The sequence below is a fragment of the Typopeltis vanoorti genome, chromosome 6 (genome assembly GCF_054136105.1).
Source record: "Typopeltis vanoorti isolate ZY-2024b chromosome 6, IOZ_Tvanoo_1.0, whole genome shotgun sequence".
NCBI lineage: Eukaryota > Metazoa > Arthropoda > Arachnida > Uropygi > Thelyphonidae > Typopeltis > Typopeltis vanoorti.
Window position 1 is genome coordinate 17,538,489 of NC_143554.1, and position 13,794 is coordinate 17,552,282.

The window sequence follows — 13,794 nt, forward strand, 5'->3', positions numbered from 1 at the left end:
TTGCAAATTCAGTATTATTCACTATCAGGTTGGGGGTTTTCTGCTTTTCACTCAGTTGCAGAGGCTGTCCACCCCCCCCCCCCCCCCCCAATTTTATTTATTTATTTTTTTAAGAAAATGGCAGATACATAATGTGCACTAAAGTATTCTGCCGAATTCATTAATACCTTTTCAGTAGGTTATAACAACTGCTACTCAAGTTATATAAATACACCATCTTAATGATATTTCTTGAATTTTATGTATCTTTTTCAGTCACATTCTTCACTTTGAAATTTGTTCTTAGAAGTATCAGCTTTAAGAAATGTGAGCAGAAGATTTAAGTTATGTTGGTAAGAATCAGTGTGGAGTGATCTTATCTTGTTCAGCCCTGAAGCATTTACTTAAAAAAAAAAAAAAAAAAAAAAAAAAAAGGTATTCTTGAGCATGATTCAGTGGCATTAATCATCACAAAAATAATTATAGCACTAATTGATGGATGAGAAAATATAATAGGGGGATGGGGGATTTGATTGTTTCATATGGCATTGATGCCAAAAAAACCTTTGGCATCACAATGCCATATGAAATAATCAAACTCCCCCTATTATATTTTCTCATCCATTTCTCATATGCTACATCCAACTTGATATATGAGAAATGCAGTCTTGTAATGGTTAGTATTTAATAGATATGCAGTAAAACTATTGCATGAAATATGATTAAATGCATGTGGTGAGACATACTAGTCATTAATAGTAAAGAAAATAACCAGGATTGACATGAACCGTTTGACATATTTGGCAAGTAGTTTGTTTGATTTCAGTAACTTTACTGTGTGTGTAAGATTTCATTTGAAAATAATTTTGTGAGATAGTAGCAGCACCATGATTTTCTGCATGACTGAGATTTGTACAACCTTACAAGACTACAAAAAAAAAAATTTACGATTGTTACCATCTGGAATGCACTAATATTTCATGTACATTAACTTCTGGTTTTCTGCCTGCTTTTGTAATTTCTACCCGCATGGTGAGAAAAATATTCTCGTTATCATGCAAAATTTGTTTTTCAATAAAAGTTATAAACATTCTATAACTAAAATATTATGGATTAGTGTATGCAAGAACAAACTGAGATCATTTAGTTCCTCCTTTATCTCAAAATTTGGTTCTAGACAAATTTCCAAATTGCATAAACAGTTCTTCTGGGAAATCCATCAAGAAACACCTTCTGGACATGTAAATGACATTGAAATTTTGAAACTGAAATTGATTTGGACCTATTATCTTAAGAGGTTTTAGTATGGAAGTAGAGGTATTTAGAAATTTTAGAGAATGGCATTAAACCTAACAAATTTAAAATATCAATCTCGGCCTTTTATGCAGAAATTTATAAATCTAGTACAAGCTTGGGAAATTCTTTAACTAAATTGAATAACTGCTGTATCAGACGTGGCATGAAAATTAACAGTAAATAGACGGGGGCCATTAAGCATCAGCTGCATTCTGAATGGAAAACCTACAGAAGTAAAATTTCAGTTATTTTGTCACAATTTCTAGTGAAGATAGCAGATATGGAAATAAGTAGAATTAGCTAAGTTAATATAGTAAGAAAATAACTAAATTTATATGGAATAGTTAAAGAGAAGCTAGTTAAAACACTAGCTGTATACAGTGTTCTAACCAATTTTAACTTAGCATTCAGGAATATGTGAGCTGAGCTAATCTAAGGTGGTATGATTACATAAACAGAACATTAGTTGTTTTTTTTTACCACTATCATTTGGAAAAAACACTTTAAAAAAAAACTTCATATATATAGTAAGAAGCCTTACTATATATTTATATGTGCCTTTGAAGACTGATATGCAAAATCTGACAATACTGATGTTTTTATAGATACTGAATAATTTATAGAAAGTCTTTCAGTAGGAAGTTGGTATTGTGAACTTTTTACTCTACTTCTTGAAGGGTATGTAGGAATTTGGTGTGTGGGCATCTGACATAAAAGGAAAAATCACTCATTCATTTGAATAGGAAATGAGTACTAGATACAGATGTTTCAGTGAAAGTTGGGGAAAAGAGCATATTCAATAACAATGAGTACCTGCTTGATGTTTGGATACTGGATAGTAATTACTAACACTGATCCATTCAGATGAAAGAATACACATGAAGTAAGTTACTGTTGCTAGCAATGTGTTCACAAAAGTTTAGGTTAAATGTACAGCTCATGAAATAGGAAAGAGTTAGTGAGGGAGTAAGTATGTATTTTATGACTGCAGATCCATATGTGTTCATGTTCTGAGGGACGAAAAACCCAAGTTTCCTATGTTAAAATTAGAATTGAACATTGGTAGATTCGTCTAGGAAAACGTAAATTTTGCAGTGAGAGAACATTCACAACTTAATAGTGGACCTAAGTTAGAGTACAAAACAATTATTAAAAGTTCCTTTTAAGTAAGCCATCAGGTATAGAAAAAAATGTAAAATATTCATGTAAAAGTAAATAAAAAAAAAGTCATGGGGTGAATATAGATTGTGAACATGAAATCTGCTTGGTTCAGCTTAATTGGAAAAGCTTGGTAATAAGGAAAAGAGACACTGCAAGAAAGAATCTGTGACAATTAACAAAAATTGATGACTTTCTGGATGTTAGGAATAATTACTCTGAAAGATATTGATGTTAAATGAGACTTATTTGCATCAAATATTCCAGAACATAGTCATCGGTTTACATTTTCAGTATTGGTAATTACTCAAAATGAGACAATGTTAGTTGATTGCTATAAAGGACATCTCACAGAAATAACAGTTATGATAGAGAAAGTTAAAGGATGTATTGGATAATGATTTGTTGTAAAATCCAGTATAAAGCAAGGATGTATACTGTCTCCACTGCTATTCACCTATTTGGATTACATTATAAGGATTATATAACATGTACATTATTGCATGATTGGTTAACACAGTTCATGAAGAATTAGTTTTTGATAAAGAGCGATATCCTATATACACAGTTTAATTTGTTTCTTACAACAGAACCTTGTGAGGTTCAATGGTCTGACATTTGAACTCATAATTGCAAATGAACTATTTGCAGTTATGAGTTCAAATTCTTAATAAATTTTAGTTTTAGACTGCATTTATGAACATATGTAGACGTAAACATTGGCATTGACACTGGATTACATAATGGAATTTCATTGTTTTCACTCGAGCTTTTTTTCTTATTTATTTTTTACTTCCAGTGAAGTGTATCTGGCTTTTCTAAGTAATTAATGTGCATTCTAAAATAATTGTCTTAATTCTTTTCATTATTGAAATGACTTATTCAAGTATTATGATTTCTTATATTACTCGATCAGTTTCAGAATACTTTTTAATAAATTCAGTGAGTAGTCATTAGGGCTTATGTGAACTTTGAAAAACTTAGTTGGCTGGTATGTTATTTTAACAACTTCCAGTAGATCAACTTTAATAACAAACCAAAGGCATTCACAATATTTCATACCTACAAGTTCTATGCAGAATTTTATAATTGTGTAATTCTTGTATTCAAGAATTAGTGCTATTGATAAAGAGCGGTATCCTGTGTACACAATTGAATTGGTTTCTTAACAGAACTTTATCCACTACATCCCTTGACTCAAGGAGTGTACAGGATAGAACACTAAGTGAATATCCATTAACAAAAGTTAAATATTAATTTTTGACTTGATGCTCTTTTATTTAATAATATTAAACATTAGAATAAAGAGTGTCAAGTTACTTCTGCAACTATATTTATTTAACCTTAGTTGACTGTAAAGAGTTCTTTGCCCTTCGACAGTATCTGTTAATGTCATTCACATAGATTGGTCTGTTATTTTCCTTTGGATTGCAGCATATCCCCCCCCCTCTCCTCCCCTTCTTAAACCATAGTGAAAATATCATGTTCATGTTGGCTGTATCTTTATTTTGCAATACAGAGCATTAGACATCCTGACATTGATGTGTTTATGGGTAACATAGAAAGTTGTCATACGACAGGTAAAACTGTGCTTGTGTACAGGAGGATTTCTTTAATGTGTTTTTTTTTTTTAAGTGTGCATTATTATTTTTTGTGTGTTACAATTCAGTTATTCTTTTTTTTTTTTTAAAAAATGAAATGTAGTTATTCATATGGGATATCTAGTTTGCATAAAGTGTGGTGTGTACTTTGAATATATAGCAGAACCTTTTATGATTTGAAATTGTTTTGAGACAAAAAAAGTGTAAATGTTAATTCTTCTTTAGGTTCAGAAATAATTGAAAATTAGAACTTCAGGATAATTCTTTAAACAGCAGCATCCATCTATTTTCATAGTGGACAGTGTTAGGTGAAATGACTCAACTTATCTGATTTCAGGCAATCAACCAATTTTGGCTTTGCTTTATATTAAAATGATTATATACAAAATCATACAAGTTCTAAAAAGAAAGGGCAATTTAGTACAGTGTTTAACTTAACCAAGTTGAAATTGTAAAACTACTAATTATTTCAGTAGTAAAAGTTCTTGCTGGTGAGGGAGAAGTATCAGCTGATGTGGAAGAGGAAATATTCATATAGAAAGGAATCACTGTATTATTATAGAAATTGATACCTGAAGTGTAATTTTGCAAATGGACTTGCTTATGGAACCAGGCTTATTAAAATAAAAAAAAAATTGCTAGGCAAGTCTGTGAGGGTGGATGGGTAAGTGTGGTATCGAAAATTAATCTTTCTGCTAAAACTGACAATTGTCAGTGTGTTGTTATAATGGAAAACAGAAAGAATTAACAGAATCTGTCATGGGAAATTCGGTGTACATCTCTTCTGGGTGTGATCTTTGGAAATGCAGAAAATGACAAGCAAAGACCAAACATTAATGGAATCCTCACATAGCATGAGTATTATGCCAGATTTTTCTTTCAATTAATATTTGATTGTGATGCACAATTATCATTCATTGATATTCTTTGGCTTAAATTAAATGTATCAATTCGGAAATGCTTCTTTCATGGATTAGTGCAGTTTGACTGATGATTGAACATTAATTTGTGTGTGTATTCCATTCCTGTTGACTCATCACTGAGAATGAGTGATTACACTGACATGATAGCCTGTGATACTTTCTCAGCAATGATTGTCTTGACTACAGAATTTTTACTTGGATATTGGGATATTAAACTAAAGATGAAACTGAGGGGGGAGACAACAGAAAATAAGGGTGAAGGTGTTTATTTTGACAGTTTACAATTTTCACAGATCTATTCTTAAATCTGTTCAAGGCATGTCAGTTGAACAGTGGGATGTAGAGTTGAAGAGATTCAAACTCTATTATTGGTAGTGAAAAAATAGCATATAGTGGTCAAAAACATTTTGCATGCTTCTACTTTTGTAGCACCATCTTTTTTGTTCTCTTTCTCATACACAAAGGGAACATTTTTTAGCTTCATTTAATTTGCTTGATCATGTGTATAGGTACCAAAATGAATAGGAGAGAGGTTGTGATTTAACAAACATACAGGATTATATGAAATATCACATGCCCTGGAAGATTTGTGATGCATTTGAGATTTTTTGCACTCCTAATCTAAGCTGAAGAAGTATATTCTGATTGCCTTTTAAGGTGCACTTCACCAGAGTGCCTAGTGTTGCAGTGTTTTTGCAATTTATACTACTAAAAGAAAGTGGCAAGTGTATTGTTAAGTTTGACATGTTCTTACATTACAGCTTTAGTTACAATGTTAAAAAAAAATCAAGTTAGAATATGCATCAAAAATTTTGTCAGATTGTTCACTTTCAGCAGCATTATGGACATAATTTGATTGTACATATCATGAAATGATGCCATTTATTAAACCAGTTTGTCTAGCAGCAATATAGTGTTTGTATTATGGCATGGGCCAAAGGATCATATCAGTTATAAGCTGGTTAATGTGTGTGCCTTTTACTGCTCAGACAATTACATAACAGAACTTGTTTTATTGTTATAGTAGTCATTCTTTAGTTTTAGAATGCTTCACCTGAATTTTGAACAAAGATGTTGCCATTATTCTAATTGGTGCATCATCTTAAATTGGATTCCTGAAATGTCAATTTCAGTATATTTGTGATGATTATTGAACAAGATTTGACTTTTATTTGTAACTTTTTCACCAAAAAGATTGCTGTCTTGATGGAATTATTGGAATTCCATCAATACTGGAATTAACTCATTCTCAGTGGATGGCAGAAATTCACAAGTAGTATTTTGAGTGTAATTTGCTTGAAAAAAGGGAACTGACTTTATTGCAATGGAGGTGAGTTGTCATATTTGGGTGCCACCAAGAATCCTTTTGGAAGGGGTGGAAAGGTTGCACCAGTGGTAAGTTAATTTTTAGATTAATGATAATTGGTGGTCCTCTATCCTTAAATGGCATCATGGGAAACATGTGTATTTGATTATATATTCATTTCAGTTAAAAAGAAATCTGTGAAACCAATTTCCTTGCACAGCACAGTTGTTAGTTTCAGTGTCCTTTGGTTTTGAAATTTGAAGACTTAAGTTCAGTTCCTGCTTGTAGTATGAGAGAAATATTTTAATTAAAAGTAACTTAGCTGGCCATTGTACAAATGTGACAGGGTTTTTCATCCTTTGATGTGTGCACCGTCCAATGAAACTTTACAGATAATTGCACATTGACTTAATGTAAACAACCAATTTTTTTTTCCCTCCCTAATTTGTTGCACAGTTGAACATGGGATGAGAGTTGGAAATTAACTTGGATTTGTATCTTATTTAGGACAATGAATATTTATTGGAGGGGATTGAACTTAAAGCCAGTTAGCCAGTCTTACATATCAGCATTTTGATGATGCAAAAACTGGCCAAACATTGTGTAGTTATAACAGATACTTGCCTTATATATGGTCTTAAGTTTCTGCTATACTAACTGTTTATCTAGAAGAATAAACAATGCTTCGATGCCATGTAGATTTTAAAAATATCCCTCTGAATAACATCCGCATGCTTCTGTAATAAGCTCATCTTCCCATGGTTCTCACTTGAGCAAATGCTTATCTTTTGCAATCTTCCAAGTCTGTATAGTAGGCCAGCCTGTTTTGTTTAGTGGGTTGTGAACTGTTTTCTAGGATAAAAATCCTAACTCCACATAAGACCAGCTATCACATATAGTGGAAACACTGAAGGTTAGGTTCTTAGCATCTTGGAACAGGATTCAAACCAAAAAAAATAGTGTAAATCATTGCATTACACTGTATATCAGTGTTTCTCAACGTGGGTGTATGCCCCATAGGGAGCAATTAGAAAATGTACATGTACATATTTATATTTTACTTTTTCAGAACTTGACTAACTATTATGCTAGAGGGCGAGGGCATCAAAATCTTTGGGACGTTGAGGTGGGGCATGATCCAAAAAAATTGAGAAACACTGCTGTATAGGAACAACTATGCAGTGTTAATTGAACTACAAGATTGATGCATTAATTATAATGGGACATAATGTCCCATTATAATTAATGGGATATCATATAATGGTGCTTTTAGGTTGATTATCTTTAGCTGATAAATAAACATAGCCATTAACTTCTTTCCCTATCATGCAAGTAGGCTTGATCTTCCAGGCTAATTATACAGGTTTCTATTGAAAAGAGAGCTAGGTTCTGTTCTTGAGAGCCAAGGCACCTATTGAGGTATTTGTAGCATGGTTTGTGGCTACTAGATCATCAGTTTCCTCAGCAAAATTTTGTGTGGGAATTACTTAAGTTTGATTTTCCCATTGTAACATTCTGTTCTTGTGCAGAAATGTTTTTATGGGGATTTTACAGGTACATATCCTTGATGAAGTCTTATTATTCATAAAGCTGTAGAAGTAATTGTAAACGAAGTACAGTAGTGAAATTACAGGTAAAGACATGGAGAACAGTATAAGTTGACTCATTTAAGCTTATTTCCAAATAGTTATTCATTTTAGTCCTTTATACATGTCGTAAGGTATGCTTCTTGTATCCACATAAGATGCTAGTTCATCTTCAGTTTGTAAATTAATCATTTTAAGATAGTAATTTTAATATATTTGGTCTGCAAGTAGTATAAGTGAGTAAAAATGGAACAGAATTCTAGATCTTTGCCCCTCCCCTATCCTGCTTAACATTAATGAATATTTAATGCAGTGTAACTTTGTAATGGCAACCCTGGATACATCATCTGATATTAAGATGTCTTTAAAAAAATATTTGCTTTGTGTGATAATTATTAAAATGATCTAAACCTATTACTGCAATACTCACGTCTGTTTGATTAGCAGTTTGTTTATAATAGAAAATTTTCAGTACTGATGATGGCTAGTTCTCTAATCTGTTTTGCCTGAGGTCTCATGGATAGCCAATCTCATATGGAAATAGCAAGGTTTTTTATCTTATGTACAGGCAAATCAGCAATGAGAACGTGTAATTAACAGATAAAATATACTGTTGGTGGTGGTGGTGAGCAGTAAGTGACGTTGATGGTAGCGTTGTTGGATTATTTGGTAGTAGCTGGGATAGTGAGATCTGTGGAGTCCCTCCCTTGATGAGACCTTGGAGGTTTCACATAATAATGCAATATAAGTGGTCTGTCTCGTATGAAAGTCTTGATCCAGTGTATAACTGACCTAACAGGTGATCAGAAATCTAGAAGTTCAGTGTGAACAAATTTACTCGCATGCGGAGTTGGCATGGTTCTTCATCAATGATGAACTAATTTTTCATCCTACAAAGTAGACCAAACAGAACTGCAGTTTAGTGATAGGATTCAGTGGCCTTAGTTGCTTTGGCTGTAATCCCAAAGATTTATGATGGCCATGAAGCTAGTGTATTGTGTTGATTAAATTGCATATTGAAAAGTTTTATGGAGGGAAAAACTCTGACACTTAAATGTGAGATCAACTAACTCAATTTGGTTAAAAATTCCTTTTTAATTTTTTTTAGATCTTTTAAAATGTCTTCAATAGATCAACTGCCTTTTAAATCACAAACTTTATACTTTGTAATTAATGCCATTTATTATACTTAAGTATAATGATGGCATTGTGAGAAAACAATCAACTTCAGATCCTTGTTTAGCTTTTTAAGCATTTTACTAATCCATTTCATTCTACCAAAACCCTTTTTGGTAGAATGAGATAATGTTGCTGCTAGCTTGTAAAGTAGATTGATGCTGTTGCCCATTGTTGGTGGAAGAGATAAAGGGTGCTCTCCTTGTGATGGTTTATGGAAATAACTGCTTCTCACCTTGTTTGAAGACTTGAAGGTGTCGTGTGTTGAAGATAAAGGTTGTGCATCACTAAAGCTGTAAATTGGTTTCTTGACTGTACAAAGTTGATCTTCAGAATGCTTAGGACTGCAGTTTCCTGACACAGATCAGATCACTTGACTTTCAAAAGGATACTGCTAGTAGATATGCCACTATTCCAGTTCGGTCATAGAAGAGACAATTTTCTCATATGTGTAGTGCTGAGAGCACTGTGCTACTCTAGCAGGCTGGCTCCCAGTTACTTGGTGTGCCTATTTGCTACTGTTTCTTAGATTTGAATTGCACATACTTGGTGCACGTTGGATGAGTTGAGTGCTATGGTGGTATTGGTTTACAAGATGCATTTAGGCATCTCATCTTTTGATTGTTGAAAAACCTTCAGATGTGATTACTGGCATGGCCATCTAAAGCACATCGATAAAGTTCATTTGGATTCCTATATTTCACTATCGCTAGAGATTGGAGAAGTGTTATGAGGTATGTGGAAAAGGTGTATCTTACAGCTCACATTGTGCCAATTTCATATAGGAAAAAAGCTACTTGTCTGTGGTGGAACTTCTTATGCTATTGCAGAAGATTGGCTCCTTTAGGAGTAAGGTTGCTGGCTTTTTAGTGTCTCAGGTCCAAAATAGGAATTAATTTTTTAAAGATAGCTGTTTCATACACAGCTAGTGGAGCTTGAGTAATTTTGTTGGCAGTGGAAAATAGTTATGTAACAAACATTTTTTTTTTTAAGTCAAATTCTTGAACCATAATGCTTTGTACTCACCCATGAAAATGGGTAACCACCTTGCTATCTGCCCTTGAACCTGATTTCTGGTTCAAAGGTTTTAAAAACTCGTCTCTTTGAAATGTACGTTATATAAGTGCCTTACAATTTTTCTGCATTGTGATTATCTGCCATCAATATTTGTACAGAGATGTTGGAATTGGTGTATTTAAAATGCATTTTGCAACCAAGAATTATGGAGAAAAACTATACTATAATATGGCACTCTTTGTGCATTTTTTGTAACAAGTGTTCTAATAACATTGTATCATAATTATATTATATTACTGGCCAAGTAGTTAGCGTATCCGCTCTCTAGCCAAAGGGCTGCAGGTTCAAATCCCATTGTGATATGGATATTTTGTGATTGTGAAAATACTAGTGGTGGTGGGCAGTAGATGGCATCAGTGTAGATGATGATGGTGGTGATTTATTGTAGTTGGTGGGGTGGAGACGGAGAGTTGTAGAGTAGGTGCTTTCCCTTTTATATAATGATTATATATTTTAAATTAAATATATAATTATAATTTTTAGGATTCTTTGTATTGTCTGCAGATAGTGGTGTATTAATGTGCTAACTATTTTTAATTATAACTAAACTTAAAACAAAGAAAATTGACCAGCTATATAATACTACAGAAGTATGCACTGAGTATAGGCTGTCATGGTAAGTCATCCCTGGAATATGCTATATCAAATTTACACTGCATGTATATATATGTGTGTATATATATATATAGTTCTTTCCCCAACCAACTCCAGATTAATTGCTATGTTGATTATGATAACAATGGTCTTGCTTTATCACTTGTTTCGCTTCTTCTGTATTCATTAAATCTAGGACCATTTAGGTGTGAAGGGAATCTCGGTGTATTTCGGCTTTGTCTTGAACATCTGAACAAGAATTCCAGTGTATCGCAGAATATCATCGGGTGTCAAACACATGATGTCAAAGGATATAGCTTTAATGGCTGGTCATTGATCAAGTATTAGACGTATAAGTGTGTAAAACTGCAAATTTTGGAGCATCAGGGGTTCATCAATCTGTAAGTAAAGGGAGTGATAGTGATTCTATAAAAGCTTCAGCATATTCAATACTTGAAAGTAATTGTGCTTACACCTGTTAGGGTAAAACTTCAAGTTAGTAAGCTAATGCTAAGTTTTCTTGATGTTGACAACAACTACGTCCTATGTGTGCTTTTTTGTATTGCTTTTTTTTTTTTCTGTTCTCATTTCAAAAATAGGATAATAGAAAAAGGCTATGAAACTGCATATCTCGGCTTTGAAGTGAGGATCTGTAAGGGATCTGTCATCTTTTCCATATGGAACCTGGGACAACATACTAACATTCAAGGCTTTAATCAAGACATCTGACTGGTGAAAAGATAATACATATCACTTAACTGGAGGTCCTCTGATTACTTATGAAAATTCAGTTGCAGCAGACAGTTCGAAATATCGGCTACATTCTTTTGGGGATGCCACCAGTAAGTGTTCCGAATGTTGAACAAAAGTTGCCCAATTTAAGTAATGTAAACTTTAAACAGGTAAACTATATAAATTGCATCATCTGATTTAAAAGTTGTCCATCTAACGTGTAAGTGTGTTTTAGTTTTTGTTTGTTCCATTTTTATTAAATTAGAGGCCGTTAAAATCAGTGAATGGCAGCAGGGGATGTTGCTTTGCTGGCTGCGGGTAGAAGAGGGGTTTGTAAAGCAGACTGGAAATTTGAAAATGGAGAAAGAAAACCATCACATGTAGGTGACAGTCTGTCCACCTGCAGAGGTCCATCCAACCATCAGCAGAAGGCAGGTGAACGTTACCAGCCTTCAGAAATGAACAATGGATACCAAACACAGTATGAATGTTTTTGGTTTTGAAATAATTTTAGAATTCTCTATCTGTATACATGACCTTTAGATAATTATTGCTACAGCAATTTATATGATAATATGTATAACTATTAATTGTAGTTTTGGTACAAGGTTCACCTTTTTCCATTTAACATACGGAAAATTATTTCTGATATGCTTCCTGGTGTTCCCCCTCCGTGAATAATGAATGCCAAGTTTCTTCATCTTTAAGATGATTCAGTTGGTGTATTTTAACCAGGAAGTAAATACACTTGTATATCATCATCTTTAACGAACTTTAAACTTAATTGTCATTAAAATTAGCTTTTAATGGTTTAAATTCTTACTGAGTTACAAATAACTAATATCCTTAGTTTTTAGGTAATGGAGTTAATTTTTTTTTAACTCCATATAAGGATTCTACTTTAACACAAATATTGGACTTGTTGAAACAAAGGCTTCAATTATATTAAACATGATTAAAGAAAAATTAATTTTCCATATAATTAAATACTTAATTTCCAACAGCCTGTTTGTGAAATTGGCAATTTTTAAGAGACGTGAATCTTGTACTCAGTTAAGTGATATTTTTAGTATCCTGGAACATATCTTTCATTTTAAAAATTATGTAATTGTGTAATTTTTCTTTGGGTGCTAGTAATTTGTTTTTAATGCAGGTCCAGTGGTAAATCTTTAAAATAAAGAAAAGAATTTCGAATAACGGTTTTCTTTTTTTATATTTCAGGTATGATTCTGAAGAAATAGAAGAGAGAAGAAATCTCTATTATGCAATAAAAGAAAATATGCGAGAAATAAATCGTAGAGAGAGGGAATTGAGAAAAAAGTACAGGAACATTAGTAGAAAAGAATTGGAACAGCTGTGTGATTTAATGCAAGATACTGATAATTATAACTTAACTATTAGTGATCTCTTAAGTAGTAATGAATTCTCAAGTACAGTGGACTATAATGTGAATGATAACACTATTGTGGAAGAAACTTTGGCGAGAATTTGTAATGAATTAGTGTCAGATTCATATACAGACTCGAGGAGGAAAGAGGATACTTCAGGGGACATAGAAGATAATAAGGCAGCATCATGTCAGTATGGTTTCACTGTATATAATGCAATGGACACTTCAGACGTCAAAGAAATGAATTATTTTCTCTCAGATTTAGCAGAAATGACTGGACAGAAAGAGGTGATAAATAGTATGAATTATAGTACAGTCAGTGCAACTAGCATCTTAACGTGACCTGGTTTTGTTTCTTGTAGATAGGTTGCAGTCTAGCACTGATTATAAAGCTGTTACAGTGAAGAAGTACTTATGCAAGCAGCTTCTAACAGTCTGATAGTTTCACATGCTGCATGCCAGTTGACAAAATGTTTTCAGAAAAATAAAAAATAGCCGTTAGAAGATAAAGAGGATTTGTTATAGTTTCATTCCAGTTTTTGATAAATCTAAAGACCATCCATTGAATAGTAATCGTGTTTTCATGCTGAATATCAAAAGCAGTTCAAAAATTCAGAAACAATGCCAGAAGTAAATGTTTCGTTGTATATGTTGTAAATACTTAGAGATCACAAGGGGGGGGGGGGGGAATGTACATGTGTATATAATGCTATTGCTACATCGTCCGTTAACAAAATTGTATGATTTTGTCAATAAATATTTATTTAATGTTTGTATGTTGGTTGTATATTGGAAATTCCTAACAAACATTTCATTCATGAGAGAAAATGAACTGGATTCATAAGTTGTGCATTAAACAAAAATACTGCTGATAAAATTGTGAATTTGGTACAATCAGTTTTTTATGTACCTTTTGTTCAGAGAAAACTTAATTTTCATTATCAGATTCTTGATATGTATCCTTGGGATGGGGGGG

The 13,794-nt window shown here is 32.8% G+C and overlaps 1 protein-coding gene across 5 annotated transcripts in view; it reads left to right on the forward strand.

Moving 5' to 3' along the window:
• The window catches only part of LOC150105314 (uncharacterized), a 33,592-nt gene extending 20,077 nt beyond the window's left edge, over window positions 1–13,515 (forward strand). The window contains exons 1-3 of one of the 5 annotated variants that reach the window (XM_090394077.1): window positions 4,167–11,538; window positions 11,694–11,909; window positions 12,650–13,515. In XM_090394077.1, coding sequence (XP_090250203.1) covers window positions 11,713–11,909; window positions 12,650–13,160 — 708 coding nt within the window. In that variant the 5' untranslated portion in view covers window positions 4,167–11,538; window positions 11,694–11,712 and the 3' untranslated portion in view covers window positions 13,161–13,515. Of the gene's footprint in view, window positions 1–4,166; window positions 11,910–12,649 lie in introns of those variants that run through there. The other 4 variants (XM_090394078.1, XM_090394076.1, XM_090394079.1 and 1 more) reach the window with 4 other exon arrangements.
• Window positions 13,516–13,794: the final 279 nt, after the last annotated feature.